We start from the raw sequence: 22402 nt of genomic DNA, 5'->3' as shown, positions 1-22402 counted from the left end.
AAACTTTTTACAGGAAACACTTAGCATGTTAACTATGTTCTCAATTTATACTGCCATCTGGCGCCCAGGAGAAAGAGACTAAATAGCCAGAGAAAGATGCAAAAACCCTAACATTTTTCCAAACAGTTGGAACCAAGGAATGGGGTAAAGGAATAGGCCTCTAAGGTTCCAGGTCCCAAGGTCAACGTGATGTGCTATACTTTCTGATGTCAGAAAGGGCCTTCTAGAATAAGATACACATTGCTACTATCCTGCCTGCTGTTTCACCCCAATGCAACTGCCCCCAGAACCTCAGGCCACGTTCCTATTTGGAAATAGGGTCTTTGTAGATGTACTTAATCAAGGATCTCAAAGTGAAATCATCCTGGATGCAGGATGGGGCCTGTATCCAACAATTTGTGTCTTTATAAGAGGAAAGGATACAGAGATAAGCAGAGAAGAGGGCCGTGTGAAGACAGAGGTGGAGACTGGAGTGGGCAAGGAAGGAGTCTCCCCTACAATTGACTTCTTAATTTTAGACTTCTGGCCCTTAGAATTGTTAAAATACACGTCTATTGTAAGCCATCCCATCTGTAACACTTCACTGTCATAGCCCTGGGGATCTAATTCAAGGTTGGGACCTATAAATGAGAGTGAGATCATCCCATCACAATCAAGGATTCTTTCTGGAGATTTCCTTCCTCTGGTCATTTAAACACTTCAGTTTTGGAAAAGTGGTGCATACTGTAAAAAGATGCCTGCTTAAATTCCTCTCATCTATTCTTGATTTCATGATTCTAACAGCAGGATTAAAAGTGAGGAAAAATTATACATCCTCCATCCTTAAATTAAATAAGTAAATAAAGGTCACCAGAACTTGAGTCAGAGAGGGTCTGAGTTAACGACCCCCTTAGCATCAAGAAGGAAATCCAGTCACTGTACTCACAGTCTCATTCTGCTTACTAAACACAGGCATGGCGACCGTGGTCATCAGGACGGGGCCCTGATCATCAGCAAGCTGGATGGAGAAAGAAAAGCCAGTTACCTGAGAATAGTCTGGAAGAAACAGTGCCAGGGGCCATACCTTTTCACTGTCTCATCCCTTCCTGACCAGGGGCTGTTGGAAATGGACCAGTGTCCACTCAAGTCTTTATAGCTTAGGTGGGAGGACAATATTCCTCTACCTGGATGTGCTGATGAGGATCCTAGCTTCTTCTCACGGGTGGGGGAAACAATGATAGCTACCATCAGTCACTCCAGCTGATCTGTTTACTGCATTCAGCCATTTGAGTTCAAATAAAGCCCTGTTTGGATCCTAGTGATTCATTTTATTTTATTACTACAGATTGATTTTATCGTTTTACTTTACAGACTTTATGTTCAATATGTGCAATATTAATGCTTCTCCTTAATGTGGAAATTGAGGATCAGAAAGCATGAACATAAGGGGTTTTATGAGTTGCCCCTGCTGCAAACAATGGAATCTGGAAGCATTTATTCTCCCCAAGGTAGCTGAGTCATGGCCCTTTTGAATCTCTACATATATCTGCATGCCAGTCCCAGATGGAAAACAAACAAAATGAAAAAATAACTTATCCATTTCATCCCTGAATCACTGGTAACTGAAGCTGAACATTCCTCCTGGAAGAACAACCCTTGAATTTGGCCCATAGTATACTTCTGTAACTCACTGAACTGCATACAAGTGCACGGAGACCCACCATCATATCTGTCTTTCACAACAGTGTCAGGAGAAAGGTATAAACCCCTACTTGCTCTGTGAGCAAATGGGGAAACTGAGTCTTAGATAACAGTAGGCTTTGGTCCAAGACAAACCTGGTTCTAGTTCTCAGCTTTGAATCTTTATCTAACCCTTCATGTTCTCATATAAAATAACACCAACTATTCCTCAGCATTGTTGCCATGAAGATAAAATGTGAAACTGTCCATCAAAGTACTTGGCATCTGCAAGTGCTCAAAGGATGTTAGTTTCCTTTCCCTGCCTTCAAGATCACATGGCTAGCAAGTAGCAGAGTCTCCAGGAAGATTAAGGCATGTGGCACTGACGACAGGGACCAAAATTGGCCAAAATTGGCCAATCAGTAGGAGAGGTTTACTTCCTGGTTTCATAGTCTATTCAAGCTTCAAATAAAGCAACCTGTGAATGAGAATCCACTATCTTCAGGCTGGAGTGTTTTCTGATGTTTGGGCACTTTTGCGTCACTTTTAATTTCACAGAAAAGAAGGTGTTGTTCCCTCAGTCTTTTTTGAAAAGACTATTATAAGCAGACGATCCTGAAATCTAGAGGGTCCTATGGACTGAGGTCCCCATGGACTGGCAGGCCTCCTGAGAACAGGTCATTAAATTTGGTCAATATTTTACCAGTCTTCTTCTTCCAATAGGTTATTTGAGCAATAGGACAGCATTTCTTGTGATGTAGTATGAAGAAGCGGCAGCATCTTCAGCATCTGAGTGCCCTGCTGCTGCTGCTGCTAAGTCGCTTCAGTCGTGTCCGACTCTGTGCGACCCCATAGACGGCAGCCCACCAGGCTCCCCCATCCCTGGGATTCTCCAGGCAAGAATACTGGAGTGGGTTGCCATTTTCTTCTCCAATGCATGAAAGTGAAAAGTGAAAGTGAAGTCGCTCAGTCGTGTCCAACTCTTAGCGACCCCATGGACTGCAGCCTACCAGGCTCCTCTGTCCATGGGATTTTCCAGGAAGAGTATTGGAGTGGGGTGCCATTGCCTTCTCCAATCTGAGTGCCCTAAAAATGCATAATTTCAAACCTCCAGATTCTCTGAATCTGAATCTTTATTCTAATAATTAGTATGCATATTAAAATTCAAGAAGCACTGTTAAAAGGAAATCCTTTCCACCATCAATAATGATGACAGTTGAAGAGAAACTTATATGAGTTGGGAAAACCCTTAACAGAGACAGAGAAAACCATGTTTTTATCCGTTTTACCTGTATGTCAAGATGGGCCTATTCCTCCATGACAAGCAAAACAATGCAAGAATCTCATGATCCCTCAAGGACTGGAAATTCATGATGTGACAGTAAATTTTATGTAGCAACCTGATTAGGCAATGGTCATTAGCTCAAACAACAGCGTAGATGCTGTAAATGTATTTTTTAAATGTAATTAACACTTAAACTAGTTGACTTTAGAGATGGCCAAAATGATGGAGTAGGAAGACTCTGAAATCACCTCCTCCCGAGGACAAACCAAAATTACAACTACTTACAGGGCAATTATCTATGAGAACAACCTGAAGACTAGCAGAAAAGATTTTCTACAACTGAAGACATAAAGAAGGAACCACAGTGTGATGCATAGGAGGGGCGGAGTCGTGATAAAGTCGAGACCCACACATCCACGCCAGCATTTACAAATGGAGGAACACCATAACTGTCGAGGCACTCCCCAAGGAGCAAGTGGTCTGAGCTCCAGGCTCCTCAGCCCAAGGGCCCTACACTGGGAAGTCAAGACCCCTGAACATGTGGCTTTGAAAATCAGCAGGACTTATCTTTAGAGGAGGCATGGAGTTATAGGACATGGAGATTCTGCTCTTAAAGAGCACTCGCAAAATCTCACACTTTTCAATTCCCAGCACAGAGGCAGTAATTTAAAAGAAACCTAAGTCAGACGTCTTACTTATCCTCGGAATCTAAAACACAAAACAAACAAGCTAAAATAAAAACAAATTCACAGATGAACAGACAGATGACTGCCGGAGGGGAGGGGTGGAGGGTGGGAGTAAAATAGGTGAAGGGGCTTAAGAGATACAAACCTCCAGCAATAAAACAAGTAAGCCATGGGGATGTAATACACAACATAAGGAATGTGGTCAGTAATATAATAATTTTGTACAGGGACAGATGGTTACTAGACATAGTGATGATCATTTCATAATGTTTGCAAATGTCAAATCACTATGTAGTACATCTGAAACTAAGATAATATTATAGGTCAACTATATTTCAATAAAAACTCAGTAGACTTTGATAAAGCAGATTACTCTCCATAATCTGTGTGTGTTTTAGCCAATCAGTCAAGGACTTAAGACAAAAACAGTTTTCCCAAGGAAAACGGAAGGAATTTTTCCCAAGGAAGAAGGAACTCTTCTTCCAGACTGTCTTCAGACCCAACACTGTAAAACCCCATTCTGCTGGAATTTCCAGCCTGCCGACCTGCCCTACAGCGTTCAGATGCGTCAGTCCCCAGCACGTACGTAAGTGGCAGTTGCTTAAAATCTCTCTCCCCCTCTCTCCTTGTGTGTGTACTTATCTTACATTTAAGGAAAAAACATACACACGCATCTCTTATGGTTTTCTTTCTCTGGAGAATCGGGAGTAATACACATTTAATCATGTAATCTATTATTTGTGGCGGCCTAATTTTGGTACTAGTATAAATAAACAAACTATATATAATATTAATAACCAAATAATATTAACTATGAGATAATACTGACAATCACTGTTGCCAGGAACCAAGGCAACCAGTATATAACAGTTTCTGGAACCATGGTTCCAATACCTTGCTAAATATACTTAAAGTATACTATGGCCAACAAGGTGGGCATGCAATGCCATTTTCAAAGGCAGAACCAAGCCACAATAAATAATTCCCCCAGAATCAGAAACCTTCCCACATTCTGACTCCTTGATTAAACCTTAATGCTACACAGAAAACTGATTTGAACTGATCCATAACCCTGGGTAACTTCCACTCTGGAGCTCAAATCAAAATTTCAAGCAATGCCAATATGTACCATGGATGAAGTAAAAACATAGCCACTGACAATAATGAGAAATGAAACTTTTTCCTGCAAACAGTAAAAATCAGTTATAAGTCACTGGTAATTGTCCTGGCCCAAATACAAGATCAGGGGAAACTAACTTCTAAATATTAAGCCAGGATATAGTATCAACTTCATTCAGGGGCTAATTCCAAATATAATTAATGTACCATTACTTAAATTAAAAAAAAAAAAACCATAATATTGCATTTGCACAGAAACCATTCATTTTTAAACAGCCACAGGTAAACAAAGGAGATGCAGTGGGCTCAGTCTAGCCACTGCTATGAGCTCACATGCTCCTCTTTCAGGGACCGTTCTGGCTCAGATGTGCATTGGTTTGGCCAGAACCCTAACCTGTAGTCCTTCCGATCATACACCAACTCATCAGTATGGCCATGAGGGCTGGCAGCACTCCGGAAATAACACTTGCACAGCGTGAAGATGCTCTTCTGCACCCACCAGTTCCACCTTTCCTACTTTCCAGTGGGTCTGGGTTCTGCGAACCTTAAACATTTCGTGGAGAAGGAACATCAAATTGAAAGTTAATATGCACAGTAAGCACCTTTCGATTGAGAAGCATTCTGTACTCCTGCCACAGGAAAAAGCAGCTTGTGGCAAAAGGTTTTTTTCTTAAGACCACCCATCAAGAGTTACGCAGCCAACCACAGCCAGACACCCTCTGTCCCCACACCACACTAGAGGGTCCCTGCTTTTCTGTGGCTCCCTAACCTGTAAAGGCCACTGAGGCAAGAACACTGCCTATGATTCATAGACACGTCTTCCAAGAAAAATGCAGACATAAAGTCAACATTCATTTTCCAAGGTTAGGAATGGGAGAGGGGGGTCGCAATGGTCCATCTGGGCAAAATCCCATTAACTTAAGTCCAAGTGTGAATCCCAAAATGAACTGCCATTCAATTACACTTGCCCAGGCTTTGAACAGGCCTCTGAAATGCTTGGTTGTGGTATTCAGCTGTATAAAAAGTGTATATTATTCCATATCCTTCATTTCCTATGCTACATAATGGAGACCATTCTGGTATCAAAGGAAATGATGAATAATAATACCGAACATCTGGTTTATAAAACACAAACTTGCTCAACAGATTGACTGCTTCCTGTCAGCTTCCCAAGTTAATCATGCATGTGGGCTCATATGAATATGCATTTAGATTCATGTGCGAGGTACATGCAGTGATGCCAGGCTTCTCCTCCTAAGGCCTGATTAGTTTCCCACTAACGGCTGTAGGGTGCGGCCCAGATAGGATAACAGCAGCGGGTTTGTGGTCTACCGATTTTGCTGCAGGTCTAGTCATTATTATTCATCGATTCCCTTGATAAACATTCCCTGAGCATCAGCTATGTGCCAAGTTTCATGCCACGTGCTGGGAAGACAACCAGGAATAAGACACAGGTCTTACCCCTGAGGAACCACAAGTCCACCAGCAGGGACAGGAAAGAATGAGGCAGAAAGGGAAGAGCTGGCTGGGCCAGGCACACTGGCTCCCATTACATGAGCAGAAGGCTATCTTCTTCATGACCAGCCTGAACAAAAATAAAAATACTCTTCCGGCCTTCTTGGACCAATTCAGAAGCTTTCTGAAAACCAGGTTAACAACACTAGCAACAAGTTATCTGCTGCACAGCAATTTCATCAATTACTTTACTTAAGAATATTTGCAAATGGAACAATGCAGGGTAGACCTTTTGAAAAAATTGCCTAGCACTTCTTTTTTTCTTCTGTTTGCAAATACCAACCCCGTCCTTTAGGGAAATATTCTTCAGCCTTTCCATACACAGTGTTTTATTGACAGTTAACTTCTCCCACCCTGCACATGTGGCTGGGCATCCAACTCAGGCTGTGCCAACCACAGCCCTTCACACACACACACACACACACACACACACTCACTCAACTCTCTCTCTCTGCCCAGGTCACACTGATTGCTTTATTAATTAGACACATGGACTCAAAGTAGGCTATTTGGGGACTTTTCCTTTTTTCCATCTGGAGTGAATAAGAAAAACTCTCTACACTGCTTTGTGTGTGGTTTTAGGAATGTAAGCCTGATAGCCATATCCCCTCTTCACAGAGAAGCAATTGAGAAAATAAAGTCAACCCAGAAAGATGAGGAGAGATGAGTGTGTGTGTGTGTGTGTGTGTGTGTGTGTAATGAGGGAAAAGCAGAAGGAGAGGGAGGGAGGGAGGAAGGGGGATAGGATGGGAAGCTACCAGTCCTAAAAGCCTTCAACCCTAAGATCAACTCCATCCATGCTTTCTTCTATTGGGATAAATTGAGGCAGTTTTTTCTCTTTGCCCAAAAGGACATGCACTGGACTTGTGACTTTTCAAGGACATCTGCTATGTTGCCTTCTTTCACGTCTCCATTCAGAGGATGCTTGCTAGGGCCAGTGGCAGAATTCTCTGTTCATCCTGTAGCTGGAGGGCCCTGGTGATGAGTGCCAAGCCCCAGAGAAAGGAGGTAAGCAGGACTCCTGGCTCTGAGAAGGCATCTGAGTGAGTCAAGGGCGTCAGGCTCGGCAGCTCATTTGAGGGTTGCCAGGTGGTTTTCAGCAGAGCCTCCTGCCATCTGCTCAGCCCTGGAGGTTTGGGCCGAAAGAGAAGGTTGTGCACAAGTGGGGAACTCAGTTTGGGAAGAGAATGGCCCTAAGCCAAGAACAAAGGCCTTCTCTCCACAAATATCATATTTCTTCTATCCTTTCTCCTATGTTTATACGTTTTACTTTCTTATTAAAGTTGATCAGCATATTGACTGTTAATAAAATACATCATACAAATGTATAACATAATACAGAAATACTTTATATATGTGTGTACATAATTTGTGAGTACACAGCTGCATCTCTTGTCTTCCTTCCAACACCTAGCATGACATGAACTTGCACTCCAGAAAAAGACACTGCCACCATCTAGAGGCACTCAGGGTGAATTGCAGGCACAAGGTCCTGGGCAATAAACCATTTACAGGCCTTACCAATAAAAACGCATTTAAATTGTAACCAGTGTCACTTAGTTTCCCATCAAACTGATATCAACTATTACTTCTGCCAATAACCTTTGGGGGAAATATGCAGCTGTGTACATCTTTAAATATCAGATGAAACATTTTGAAAGGAGAACCACTGATTCTTAAAAAAAAAAATAGTGTTCATGATCTGAGAACATGATGGGAGTATGCAGGAAAAGGGAGGGTTCTTTCCCACCCACTTTCTCAAACACATATTTAAAGATGGCAGATGTCATCCATGTTCTCCAGTTTCCACACCCCATGGTGAACAGAAAGCTGGAGAGTAGAAAGTTAACAGAATAACACTCTGTACAAATTAGTTGGTGAGATAGCACTAAGGAGAAGATCATGGAAACATAGATCTAGTAAAGAGGACATGTGTAGAGTATGGAGATATATAGAGTCCCTCCCACCCACCCCTCTGCCCCCACCGCACACACAGAGAAGATCCCTGGACCTTTCCACCTTTCCCAGACCAAAAAGGTGCTCTGCTTATTTCCCCTCCCCAGAATGTCCCTCTCTTTCTACCATCACAACATCCCTTATCGTCAATGTGAATAGAAGTAGCAGGGTAAGAACCTGGTAAGAACCATACTCAGTGATCTGTCTTAAATTTCTGTACTGGGTATACACAGAAGGACCTTTTCTTAGGAGAAACATATAGGCCCTCGTCAGAGGTAGAACATACGTGAAAAGCCACTGAAACACAGAAACTAAATCCTATTGGTGTATTTTTAAGCCTGAAAAGGAATCTAAGTATCAATCCACACTGTCTGCTTGGCTAATATTAACATTATCTGACTCTGGTTGTGAATTTTAGACTGCCACAGCTATTAGTGATGATCATGAAATTTGCTGGCTGTTTCAACACTGGCTGATTTTAAACAAGAGGATTTACATACACAGGCACAGTTAAAAATTAATTTACTCAATAATCTAAGAAGTCATTTTGAAATGAGAAGGGAAAGCAAGTATAGCTTGCTTCAGCAATAAAACCAAAAGATTCTTAAATCACTACTCTGTGTGTGTATCTTTAAGTGCTTTCTAAAGAATCTCTCTCTTTTCTGTATGATTGAAAATTTTAATAAAAAGAACATTCCATAAATTCTCACTTACAGAAAACATTTTATAAATAAAACCATTGAGTAGAATATGCTTGAAATGAATATTAATGTCTTAAACTAAGTAAAACAAATAAATAATAATAATCCTACTTAAATCCCTTTTTCCATAAAGATCAAAATAGTCCTTTATACAAACCATGGTAATACTCTGATATGGAAATGCTATCAGAATAACTTTTTATAGTCTAGGTTAAACATATTTGATTATCAGTATTTTGGATATTTTTTATAACAAGCTATTTAGAAAAAGCAAGGATTGTTATTTTTAATTGAGTTGATTCTTTCAGTGTAAGCAATATGAATTGTCTTTTATAATACTACTCAGATGATTTGTTTTCCTTTTAAAATCTAGACAAATTAAGAACACCAACCACTGTCTAGACTCCCATTTTGTACTGGCATTTTTCAATATTCTTGTAAAATGCCTGAACCCTAAATAACTTAAGGCATTAAGAAAGTAGCAGTGAAAAATAATAAAGAAGAAGCAAACCTTCTAAGTAATATTTCCACCTTGCTTTGCATTTGATTGTCTTAATTGTCATAACTCAATCCTTGAAATGCTACATAAATGACACAATGCTTTTAAGCCAAGACTTTTCCTCTTTTTACAGAATCATTATTACCTTCATCTGAGATCTGGAGATTCTGAATTTCTATGGGATTCACTGTATTTTAAGTTGCCTAAATATAAAAGTAAACAGATTTCCCTCTTTGAACTTTAACTGCATCTTGTATGAACTAAAATGTTGAATTTGTTTGTTCTCTTTTTCTCTTTTTAACAACCTGAGGACAACTTTGTGAATGATAATGCTAGATACTGTTAGAACATCTGAATGAGAATCTCAAAATAACTTTTTTCTAATAAAGTTGTCTCTACTCAGGAAAATTTTTTTGCTCTTTCTCCCCCCACCCCACCCCGCCCCAGTGTTTCAAAGATCTAAGTCATTAAGCAGGGACTACATTTTATGGGTAAACATCTAGACAGGAAGGATGCAGTCTTTGACCAGGGACATATATATAAGCAAACTCATGCACAAGAGAATATTACAGAGTAACATATCTGAAAGCTGTCTTAGGGAACTGCTTTACAGTATACAAGAGGCTTATTTCAGGAATCCTCAAAATAAGGAAACAGGAATTATTAGGGGCATTGGATTTTGGCTAATATTCATGATCAGCTATGCCACATAACTGAACACCACCACCCTCCCCCACCCCCCAACTGTGGCCAAAGATTTGTATTTTTACAAACATGGCTTAGACGTCTCCCTAATGCCTGAAAACACAGCCAACAGTCAGGGCTTCAAGGCCCTGGGACAAACTCTTTCCCCTGTTTAAAGACCCCCTGAAATGCTGCTTCCTCCATAAAACCTTCCCTAACAAAGTGGAAATGGGAAACATATGTTCTCAAACTTCACTTGTTGTTCAGTCGCTTAGTCGTGTCCAACTCTTTGCGACCCCATGGACTGCAGCACACAAGACCTCCCTGTCCTTCACTATCTCCCAGAGTTTGCTCAAGCTTATTGCCATTGAGTTGGTTATGCCATACAACCATCTTGTCCTCTGTCACCTCCTTCTTCTCCTGCTCTCAATCTGTCCCACCATCAGGGTCTTTTCCAGTGAGTCAGCTCTTTGTATCAAGTGACCAAACTATGGGAGATTCAGTTTCAGCATCACTCCTTCCAATGAATATTTCTGATTTACGATTAACTGGTTAGATCTCCTAACCAGTTAATTAACTGGTTAGGACTCTCAAGAGTCTTCTCCGGCACAATTTGAAAGCATCGATTCTTCGGCACTCAGCCTTCTTTATGGTCCAACTCTCACATCAGTACATAACTACTGGAAAAACCATAGCTTTGACTATACAGACCTTCGTTGGCAAAGTGATGTCTCTGCTTTTTAAAATGCTGTCTAGGTTTGTCATAGCATTCCTTCCAAGGAGCAAGCATCTTTTAATTTCATGGCTGCAGTCACAGTCCACAGTGATTTTAGAGCCCAAGAAAATAAAATCTGACACTGCTTCCACTTTCTCTCCAACTATTTGCCATGAAGTGATGGAAATGGATGCCAGGATCTTAAGTTTTTGAATGTTGAATTTTAAGACAGTTTTTTCACTCTCCTCTTTCACTCTCATCAAAAGGCTCTTTAGTTCCTCTTTGCTTTCTGCCATTCAGTTCAGTTCAGTTCAGTCGCTCAGTCATGTCCGACTCTTTGTGATCCCATGAACCGCAGCAAGCCAGGCCTCCCTGTCCATCACTAACTCCTGGAGTCCACACAAACCCATGTCCATCAAGTTGGTGATTCCATCCAACTATCTCATCCTCTGTCTTCCCCTTCTCCTCCTGCCCTCAATCTTTCCCAGCATCAGGGTCTTTTCAAATGAGTCAGCTCTTCGCATCAGGTGGCCAAAGTATTGGAGTTTCAGCTTCAACATCAGTCCTTCCAATGAACACCCAAGACTGATCTCCTTTAGAATGGACTGGTTGGATCTCCTTGCAGTCCAAGGGACTCTCAAGAGTCTTCTCCAACACCACAGTTCAAAAGCATCAATTCTTCAGCACTCAGCTTTCTTCACAGTCCAACTCTCACATCCACACATGACCACTGGAAAAACCATAGCCTTGACTAGATGGACCTTTGTTGGCAAAGTAATGTCTCTGCTTTTGAATATGCTATCTAGGTTGGTCATAACTTTCCTTCCAAGGAGTAAGCGTCTTTTAATTTCATGGCTGAAATCACCATCTGCAGTGATTTTGGAGCCCCCAAAAATAAAGTCTTCCACTGTTTCCACTGTTTCCCCATCTATTTCCCATGAAGTGATGGGACCAGATGCCATGATCTTAGTTTTCTGAATGTTGAGCTTTAAGCCAACTTTTTCACTCTTCTCTTTCACCTTCCTCAAGAGGCTCTTTAGCTCCTCTTCACTTTCTGCCATAAGGGTGGTGTCATCTGCATATCTGAGGTTATTGATATTTCTCCCGGTAATCTTGATTCTAGCTTGTGCTTCTTCCAGCCCAGCGTTTCTCATGATGTACTCTGCATAGAAGTTAAATAAGCAGGGTGACAATATACAACCTTGATGTACTCCTTTTCCTATTTGGAACCAGTCTGTTGTTCCATGTCCAGTTCTAACTGTTGCTTCCTGACCTGCATACATGTTTCTCAAGAGGCAGGTCAGGTGGTCTGGTATTCCCATCTCTTTCAGAATTTTCCACAGTTTATTGTGATCCACACAGTCAAAGGCTTTGGCATAGTCAATAAAGCAGAAATAGATGTTTTTCTGGAACTCTCTTGCTTTTTTAATGATCTAGTGGATGCTGGATTTCTGCCATTAGGCTGGTATCATCTGCATATTTGAGACTGTTGTTATTTTTCCCAGCAATCTTGATTCCAGCTTGTGATTCACCTAGTCCAGCATTTCACATGATGCATATAAGCTAAATAAGCAGGTTGACAATAGACAGCCTTGATGTACTCTTTTTCCAATTTTAAACCAGTCCATTGTTCCATGTATAGTTCTAACTATTGCTTCTTGACCTGCATACAGGTTTCTCAGGGGACAGGTATGTTGATTGGGTATTCCCATCTCTTTAACAAGTTTTCAGTTTGTTGTGATTCATACAGTCAAAGTTTTTCATGCAGTCAATGAAGCAGATGTTTTTCTGAAATTCCCTTGCTTTCTCTCGGATCCAACAGATGTTGGCAATTTGGCCTCTGGTTCCTCTGCCTTTTCTAAATCCAGCTTGTACATCTGGATGTTCTCAGTTCACATCCTGTTGAAGCTTAGCTTCAAGGATTTTGAGCATTACCTTCCTAGCATGTGAAGTGAGCACAACTGTATGGCAGTTTGTACATTTTTTGGTACTGCCCTTCTTTGGGATTGGAATGAAAACTGACCTTTTACAGTATGGCTACTGCTGAGTTTTCCAAATTTGCTGACATACTGAGTGCAGCACTTTAACAGCATCATCTTTTAGGATCTGAAAAAGTAGAGCTGGATTTCCATCACTTCCACTAGCTTTGTTTGTAGTAACGGTTCCTAAGGTTCACTTGACTTCGCACTTCAGGATGTCTGGCTCTAAGTGAATGATCACACCATCATGGTTATCTAGGTCATTATGACCTACCTTTTTCATATAGTTCTTCTATGTATTATTGCCACCTCTTCTTAATCTCTTCTGCTTCTGTCAGGTCCTTGCCATTTCTGTCCTTTATTGTGACCATCTTTGCATGAAATGTTCCCTTCGTATCTCCAATTTTCTTGAAGAGATCTCCAGTCTCTTCCATTCTTTTGTTTCCCTTTATTTCTTTGCACTGTTCACTTAAGTAGGCTTTCTTACTCAACTGAATGCAGAGTTTCAGAGAATAGCAAGGAGAGAAAAGAAAGTCTTCAAACTTTGCCACAAAAATAATCATAAAAGCAACCTAAGATATAATCTAAGACCAAATTCGTGCTAACGGTTAATACAGCAAAGTCACTGAACCCCAGGGCTGGAAGCAAAGCTGGGGTTTCTGTGGAGCCTGTGAACTCTAAGGGCAGAGGCTGGGAATGGTTCCTCTCTTTATCTACAGCAAGGCACAGGGAGCCTGGTATGTAAGAAGTGCTCAGCAAATGATCTTTAAATGAATTTATTCTAATCCTGACCTTTTATTTATTTTATAAATGAAGCTCAGAGAGGAGAATGAGTCACTGAGAATTGGTACCGGAATCTGAACACGACTCTGGGCTAGCGTTATCCATTTTATATTGTGCATCCTCTACTTGCTCTTGCCATCTTCTCTTAGGGTATCTTGCCTGTGATAATGAGGTCAAACTTAGACTGTAATGAGGGTCTGGGAGGCTGGTACCTGTATGCTGTTGCTGCTGATAGGGGCAAAAGTTTTATGACATCACAGAGGTAAGGGGATCAGATCAGATCAGATCAGATCAGTCACTCAGTTGTGTCCGAATCTTTGCGACCCCATGAATCACAGCACGCCAGGCCTCCCTGTCCATCACCAACGCCCGGAGTTCACTCAGACTCATGTCCATCAAGTCAGTGATGCCATCCAGCCATCTCATCCTCTGTCGTCCCCTTCTCCTCCTGCCCCCAATCCCTCCCAGCATAAGGGTCTTTTCCAATGAATCAACTCTTTGCATGAGGTGGCCAAAGTACTGGAGTTTCAGCTTTAGCATTATTCCTTCCAAAGAAATCCCAGGGCTGATCTCCTTCAGAATGGACTGGTTGGATCTCCTTGCAGTCCAAGGGACTCTCAAGAGTCTTCTCAAACACCACAGTTCAAAAGCATCAATTCTTCAGGACTCAGCTTTCTTCACAGTCCAACTCTCACATCTATACATGACCACTGGAAAAACCATAGCCTTGACTAGATGGACCTTTGTTGGCAAAGTAATGTCTCTGCTTTTCCATATGCTATCTAGGTTGGTCATAACTTTCCTTCCAAGGAGTAAACGTCTTTTAATTTCATGGCTGAAATCACCATCTGCAGTGATTTTGGAGCCCCCAAAAATAAAGTCTGCCACTGTTTCTACTGTTTCCCCATCTATTTCCCATGAAGTGATGGGACCAGATGCCATGATCTTCATTTTCTGAATGTTGAGCTTTAAGCCAACTTTTTCCCTCTCCTCTTTCACTTTCATCAAGAGGCTCTTTAGTTCTTCTTCCCTTTCTGCCATAAGGGTGGTGTCATCTACATATCTGAGGTGATTGATATTTCTCCCGGCAATCTTGATTCCAGCTTGTGTTTCTTCCAGTCCAGCATTTCTCATGATGTACTCTGCATAGAAGTTAAATAAGCAGGGTGACAATATACAGCCTTGACGAACTCCTCTTCCTATTTGGAACCAGTCTGTTGTTCCATGTCCAGTTCTAACTGTTGCTTCCTGACCTGCATACAGGTTTCTCAAGAGGCAGGTCAGGTGGTCTGGTATTCCCATCTCTTTCAGAATTTTCTACAGTTTATTGTGATCCACACAGTCAAAGGCTTTGGCATAGTCAATAAAGCAGAAACAGATGTTTTTCTGGAACTCTCTTGCTTTTTCTATGATCCAGCGGATGTTGGCAATTTGATCTCTGGTTCCTCTGCCTTTTCTAAAACCAGCTTGAACATCAGGAAGTTCACAGTTCACATGTTGCTGAAGCCTGGCTTGGAGAATTTTGAGCATTACTTTACTAGCGTGTGAGATGAGTGCAATTGTGCGGTAGTTTGAGCATTCTTTGGTATTGCCTTTCTTTGAGATTGGAATGAAAACTGACCTTTTCCAGTCCTGTGGCCACTGCTGAGCTTTCCAAATTTGCTGGCATATTGAGTGCAGCACTTTCACAGCATCATCTTTCAGGATTTGGAATAGCTCAACTGGAATTCCATCACCTCCACTAGCTTTGTTCGTAGTGAGGTAAGGGGAAAGGACTTTTAAAAAATAGTTTAGTTGAAGCCTATGATTTCCTTGAAAAGAAACACAGAGAGGAGAAATGAGCTACAGAAGCAAATAGGCCTGAATTATCTCTGAACAAATAACTCGAAATTGTTGAGTCATTTTGTATTTATTCATCCTTCCATCTATCCATCCACCTATTCACCCAGTGATGTTTTATTTCCAAACTTGTCTTGCTATTACTGAACACTGCTTTAAACATTTAACATCTCTATAGCACTAAATTTAACCCTGGTGAAGTGTCTACAAGCCATCTTACAGCTGAGTCAATTAAAGATAAAGGGGAAGGTACCTTGCTCTAGGTCACAAAAGGCAGGAGGGTGCAGGTTTGTGCCTTGGCCTACCTGAAACTACAGTCCCTGAGCAAATCATTCTGCCCTCAGCCTCCTGTTTTCAGGGTACAAAGACAAATGATATGTTTTGCCTTAAGGATCTTGGAGTGTGGTAAAAGAGGCAACCAAGCAACTCATGTCTAAAAGGAGTAACTCCAAGAGTTTGCGGGAGGATTAAATAGAATTATGGATGTAAAGCACCTAATACAGTGCCTGACACATCCAATAAGTGCAACTGATCTCATAACAACCATGCTAGGTTAGGGAGAGAAGTCCTTAAGCTTCTCTGAAATCCATCCACTGCTCTCCCAAACTTGAACGTCATCTATCTCTGCATTCAAATTACATATACAAAATTAAAAAAAAAAATTCTCCTTTATCCCATGACTTAGATAACATGCTTTAGAAAGTAGTTCAAGGTGGTGGTAGTTGGCACTGCAAATATTAAAGAAGGTAGGGAATGATGCACAATGGGAAGGAAATTGTTAGAGAGGAAGGAGGTCAGGAACGAAAGGAGAGATGCTTCAGAAGCACCCAGCCAAATCATCTAATGTGTCCCAGCCCTGGGCAAACAAGGATGGGTCCAATCCAAGCACACAGGGCTCATGATTCAGCGAGTGGTTCAATTCCATTAGTCATCTCTGGAAAAAGAAAGTCCATACCATGGCATTAGTCCTTTGCCTGACATTTTTCTACCTCATGAAACTAGGATGGGTTTTCCAAAATCCTTCCAGCTAATTTGAAGGGATAAACATCTAACTTTCTGCTTTTGGACTTCTCAGTAGTTTTGCTGTACATGATTGCACAATTGCTCCAGTTTACCCCAGAGGGTCATTTCAGTTGAATCCTTTGGCACGAGATGTGTGGAAGCTTGTACAGAGCCATCCCTCCAGTTCTCACGGAACTGGGCTGTATTGGATATATACCCATTAATTGGGGGTGTGACCTGGGACTAATGTGACAGGAAAAAGGATCAGGGGGCTGAACTATGATCAGATCAACAGATACGTGATTTTAATACAAAAAACTGAAAAGGCAAACCAGTTTTCCAACTTTAATATGCAGAAACAATAAAAGTAGACAAATTTTGTTGGTGCAAATTAGAATTGTTTCTATCAAAAAATTATGCCAAAAAAGTGACGAAGATAAAGGCTATGCCTGTGAATACACAGCGCAAGTATAGGTTTTCTCTAGAGTAAGTCATGAGAATGACCTACTACACCTGCCACTCAGGAAATCCCCTAAAGTGAAGAACTATAGAGTCAGATTAAAATCACTCATGGTGATTTGCCACTGATTTAATAAAGATTTGACTTGGATTTATATGTTGACATAGATTTAGCTTTCAAATTAATCACAGAATTATATTGATTTTGCTTAGTCCTGTGTTGAAATGCTGTTCATTGAGTGTTCCCTTTCTCTTCCTAGCCTCTCTGAGATAATGGAAACATAGTAACACAATCAGAAAAAAAAAAAAAAAAAAAGTGTTCTGGCTCAAGTTCACACATTCTAGTTTGCTTAATTCTTTACTTCATTAAGCTACTCCATACAGCTGTCCTTTAAATGATACACTTTTCCAGGGTCTTGATCAATAAAGTGTAGATTTATTTACTGATGTTTCAGGAAATACATCTCGTATATAGTGATAGACACTGGTGTTCTAAGTCTATCAATAAATACAGGGGTAACCTCAAAATGTCAGTCCAGTTTTGAGTTCAATATCAATTGAGGATCAGTAAGAATGACCTACAGAATTGCATCTAGAAGCAAGGAAATCAGAACATCCAGTGTCCAGGAATATCCTCTCTAAGATTAATATGGATTATGCTGACATTAACGGCACAATATTGCCATTCACTGGGCTTTGTAAAAGAAATTTTCTCAATCCTCTGCCTTCCTTTCTATATGGAAAGAAAGGTATATAAATTTCTTTGGGGGGGATGTAGGAACAATTTAAAATAAGTTTTAAATCCCACTATTTTTATTCAGATGTTTTTTGACTTTCAAAAGAAAAGGCAGTTTCATTTTAGCAATGTTGTGAGTAGAGTTTGCATTGTTTCAACACCTCAAGAGAATCATATTTTATAGTTGTGCTTGATTTAAATAAATGATAGAAGACATTCACATCTTAACTAAAGGAGGATTTTTTGAAAGAAGACTTTAAATTTCTAAGACACTAAAAAGTAAGTCTGGGACTAGAAAGCGCTGATATACATATGGGATTTTAAAATCAATTCTCAGGTTTTTTACTTTATAATATCTAGTCTTTTTTTAACACAAAGTATACCAGTGTTTTAAAACCATTTCTGCTTTATTTGTATCGAATGTGTCTCTATTGAACAAGGCATGGACTAGCATTAGCAGCAGTATTTCACTGAGTTAAGCGCTCATCATGGGTGGGCCCTGGAAAGTGCTGCTCATGTACTTCTCTGTTGTCACTTTGTTCTCTTCCTTATTATAAAACAGTACATAAATGCTATAAAAGTTCAAATATATCTGAAAACGGGTACAACTTGAACACTTTTTCCCAGATACACAAAAAAGATATATTATAAAGTTGTTTAAATTTAACAAATCATTTCCTCTAAATAAGAAATGCAAATAGCATCCTGCTCCCAAAATAGAGCTCTTTGGTCCCCACTTAGCCCATATGGGGCTTCAGCCAGAGCCCCAGTGCACTCTTCTGAGGGTCATCCCGCCATCAGGAAGCCATGCACTTGTAATCTGAGGGTTTTGCATTCATTTCTTTATGGTCTCAAACACACAGTTTAACAGGGCCAGTGGGAAAGGGACTGGCCATGATTCACATAAGAGCTTCCCAGGTGGCTCAGTTAAAGAATCCACCTTCAAAGCAGGAGACACAGGAGACTTGTGTTTGATCCCTGGGTGGGTAAGAGCCCCTGGAGGAGGAAATAGCAACCCACTCCAGTATTCGTGCCCTGAAAAAGACTCACATGGCTGTGAACCTTGCAAAGTTTACCTCCTGCCATAGCAACAGGGCAGCTTCTCTGGAATGCCATAGATACGCTCGTACAGAACTACCACAAAGAATAAAATGCTCAGTTCTGTGATCATCATTGTGGTGGAACAATATGTTGTAACTGAGGTCTCCACAGACTCCATCACTCTGACCACGGGGGGAGCTGAAGTGATTGAGCTTGCTCCCGTTTCTCCTTCCCTTGCCTTATCCACAAAATAAATCTACTAGTTTAAGTCATAGCTCATTGTACTGCTACCGTTTTTCCGACTCTTGGGTTTAGTCAGTTTTAACAGCCCCAGCTCGATAATGCATATAAAAGATGCCTGCATGTGTTCTTATAAGAGTAAATGATGAGGGAGAAAACAGAATCATCAAAACAAAATATAATAGCTTACACAGAAAGCCAGTCAAGGTAAAAGCAAATGAGTCATAAACCAGACCCAAACGTAAATAGCTATCACCTCTCCATTTTGCACTTCATTTGCATCCATTTAGCCGCTTATATAACTGTAATGAAACACTAAAATCACTAGACCTACAGTTCTCTGAAAACAGCAGCTTTGCAAACTTTCAATTTTCTATTTTCAACAAGTCAACATTTCAAAGTGCAGAAGTTAAATGAGACAAGGAATGATAAATGATGCTCCACAATTGCTGAAATCTGATTACACTGAGATAAGAGCTGGCCAAATTCTACTCGCATGAGTTTATACCTGAAGAACAAGAAGAAAGAAAGGAAGGAAGGAAAGAAGTCTTTAGATAAATGATTGCTTCCATTTATTCCTCCTAAATATAATATAAACAAGGATATAAAGAAAATGCAAATGGATTCAGGATCCCATTTATACTTAGGGGGAGAGATTAATAAAACAGTCCCATCCTGAAAGAAAAACCAAAAATCGACCTCCATTTAAGAAGCTAATTTATGCACTCCTGAGTCCTCATACAAGTTAAGCAGCACAGAATATCACAGCAGGCATAGAACAACAGATCTCAAACCCTGCTGTGTTTGTTCAAGAAGGCAAGTGAAGCTATTCCTAACAGGAAACAAAACACATGGTCTGGCTATTAAACAGGGATCGTTTTGCCATACTGTAGAGCTCTGACTCCATCAATTGCTGTTCCAAACAGGATTAGAGATGTGTTTTTCTTTAACTATGGTTTTGAGAAAAATGCTTATGCCTGCTCTGAATTTTCAAGCCTATATTAACTAATATGATGCCAGGCAAGACACAGAGTACCTTCAAGACCTTCAAGACACTGTCTTTGAGAAACTCCAAATTTGTGTAAAGACAACATAAAATGAAGGGAAAGGTGCACCTGTATTGAAAAGTTAAGCACATAAACAGCCAAATTTGAAATGCCCCAAAAGTGTTTATTTTCTTTTAAGTATTCAAGGCTCCATGTTACAGAGATTAAGTTAATCACACAGTGAACAACTGATGTCTAGTTCCTATAGACAGAACCTACTTAGATGAATATGCAGTTTGAAAACTGGACTGTTTTTGTGACTACTGAATATACATTTGCAAACAACTCTGGGCAATTCTGTTATTATTATAAAATGGAATCTCCCAGACATTTTCGTAGACGTCAAGAATCATATAAGAGAAAAAAGGCAAACTGTTGTACTGTTCTACAAAATATGGACCTTTCTCCATTATTGAACTCAAGAACAATGTATCCAAAGGAGAAAGTGGTTCAATTTTCACTAAAAAGAACAGATTTGTATTGGCCTGAAGGCTTCAGGTCTGTATTGCTACAAGTTTTTTAACCAAGACTTCAGAACACTGCCTATGTAATTGGTGAAAATATTTATTGATCAAGTGTATAACCAGTTAGTATACTATCACTCCTACTTTGTATTAAGGGTTAAAATTTATAGAATCTAGAAATTATCTCAGAGGTGTTTAAGAATCAAAGGAAAAATAAAACCTTTTTTTTTTTTTGGTGCACACCATTGTTCTAGAAAATAGCCAAAAGGGTTAGAATATTTGGAAAACTCTCAAATTATTAGAATCACAAAAATGATAATTTATAGACAACAATCATTAATTACTGCTACACAAAAGAGGGATATCCAAATGGGACATTTTTAGTTGTAGATCAGCCAAGAGATTAAAATAAGCATGTTTACAGAGACATAACTATTTAAAATATTTATAGAGAAAACAGTTGCAGATGATTCAAAGAGAGATTCCAACAAAAACACAGCACAAATGTAGACACCATATGGTTCAACGTATGCACTCATGACCTCATGTGAAAAGCCGGCCAAAGACACAGCAGCTGGAGATACCTCCCTTTTACCCACAGAACAACAAACTCTTGGGTTTGGAAGGGACTAATTATAATCATGTACATGGATGAGTGAAATCTATGGGTAATGTCAAAGTCTTCGGGAAGAAATCTCTCAAAACAATTGTTTCTGAAAGCCTTTGCTTTGTTGGGGTTTCAAATTCAGTCTCCCTTTCTTTCTGACTCCATCTAGGCAATTCAGGCAGGTGATACACAGTTTTAATGAAACAAGAGAAGCATCACATTCTTTCTGGGCTCTTTTGTCATATCTTGATAATTCATTAGCAAGATAATTATTTGAGGGGAACTGATGCTTGTAAGAACTTTCTATCAAAAGCCTTTGGTAACACTGGGGAGGGGAAGGGAAGGAACGTGAGGGGCAGGGATGCTCATACATCATCTACTGAGACCAGTGGTCCTGAGGGGAATGCTTTCAGTCTGCAATGTGCCTCTCCTCAAACCACCTCAGCTTCCAGCCTAGATCCCCAAGGTTTACAGTCAAACTCCTCCAAGAGCTGAACTGCCCAGAAACTATCCAAAGAGTTCTGAAATCATTTCACACAAGACCCCTCTAATTTTTTGTTTAAAATAAACACCTTTCTCTATCTTAATTGAAAGAAGACAATTTGTAGCCACAGTGAGGAAGGGAAGGCAGGGTTATTTTTTGTCATCCAGGGCTGCAGAACAAGTCTGTTGGGCAGTATAACATCTTTGGGACAGAGGAAAAGCCACTGGAGCATCTTCCTCACTTTTGAACTTTCTATGACCATAAATAATAATGTGCTTCACTTTGCAGGGCATGTAATGTGAGTCAAGATATGACGATAGAAGAAAAGAGTGATGAGCTAAGTGCTATTGAGAACTCATATGGCCCAGCAACATTTGTTATTACCATATTCTGTGCTGGTTTGTTTTGAACTTTGTTTTAAAATTCCATGGCTGATGACACTTCAAATTCATGAGGAATCTTCTATAACAGAATGCTTTTGTCTATGGATTAGTGGAAATTTGATGAACACGTACCAGTAAGTTGAGGCCAGTCCATTTTTAGATACTCAGTTTAAGTCTTTGCAAAGAAATTTCTAATGTGGGCAATTAAGCAAGCATAACCTATCAAAGATGCCAAGCCTTCCAGATAATGTGGAATTCTGACCATATATTTACCCTGGAAGCTCTTGCTCTACTCAAATACTTTAACTTTTAATGAAGTGTTCAGTCCTTTTGTGATGGCACTGAAGTGTAATCAAACATCACCACAAGCCAAGTCACACACTAGCATGTCTTGCCTTGTTTAAATATCTCAAACGTATTTGAGTAACTGTGTAATGATGTCTAGGCCTCTGGTTGTCCATATGGTCTGAACAGACTGTCTTTGGTAGAGCAGTTGTGCTATCTTAGTGAGACAAAACCA

General features: G+C 40.2%; 1 protein-coding gene across 3 annotated transcripts in view; it reads right to left on the bottom strand.

The window, feature by feature from the left end:
• Positions 1-22402, bottom strand: part of CACNA2D3 (calcium voltage-gated channel auxiliary subunit alpha2delta 3) — a 903947-nt gene that overhangs the window by 217713 nt on the left and 663832 nt on the right. For all 3 annotated transcript variants that reach the window (XM_027522771.1, XM_027522769.1, XM_027522770.1), the window contains one exon: positions 926-997. In XM_027522771.1, coding sequence (XP_027378572.1) covers positions 926-997 — 72 coding nt within the window. The remainder of the gene's footprint in view (positions 1-925; positions 998-22402) is intronic.

Source organism: Bos indicus x Bos taurus, chromosome 22, assembly GCF_003369695.1.
Source record: "Bos indicus x Bos taurus breed Angus x Brahman F1 hybrid chromosome 22, Bos_hybrid_MaternalHap_v2.0, whole genome shotgun sequence".
Lineage (NCBI taxonomy): Eukaryota > Metazoa > Chordata > Mammalia > Artiodactyla > Bovidae > Bos > Bos indicus x Bos taurus.
This window is presented reverse-complemented; position numbering and strand designations above follow the sequence as displayed.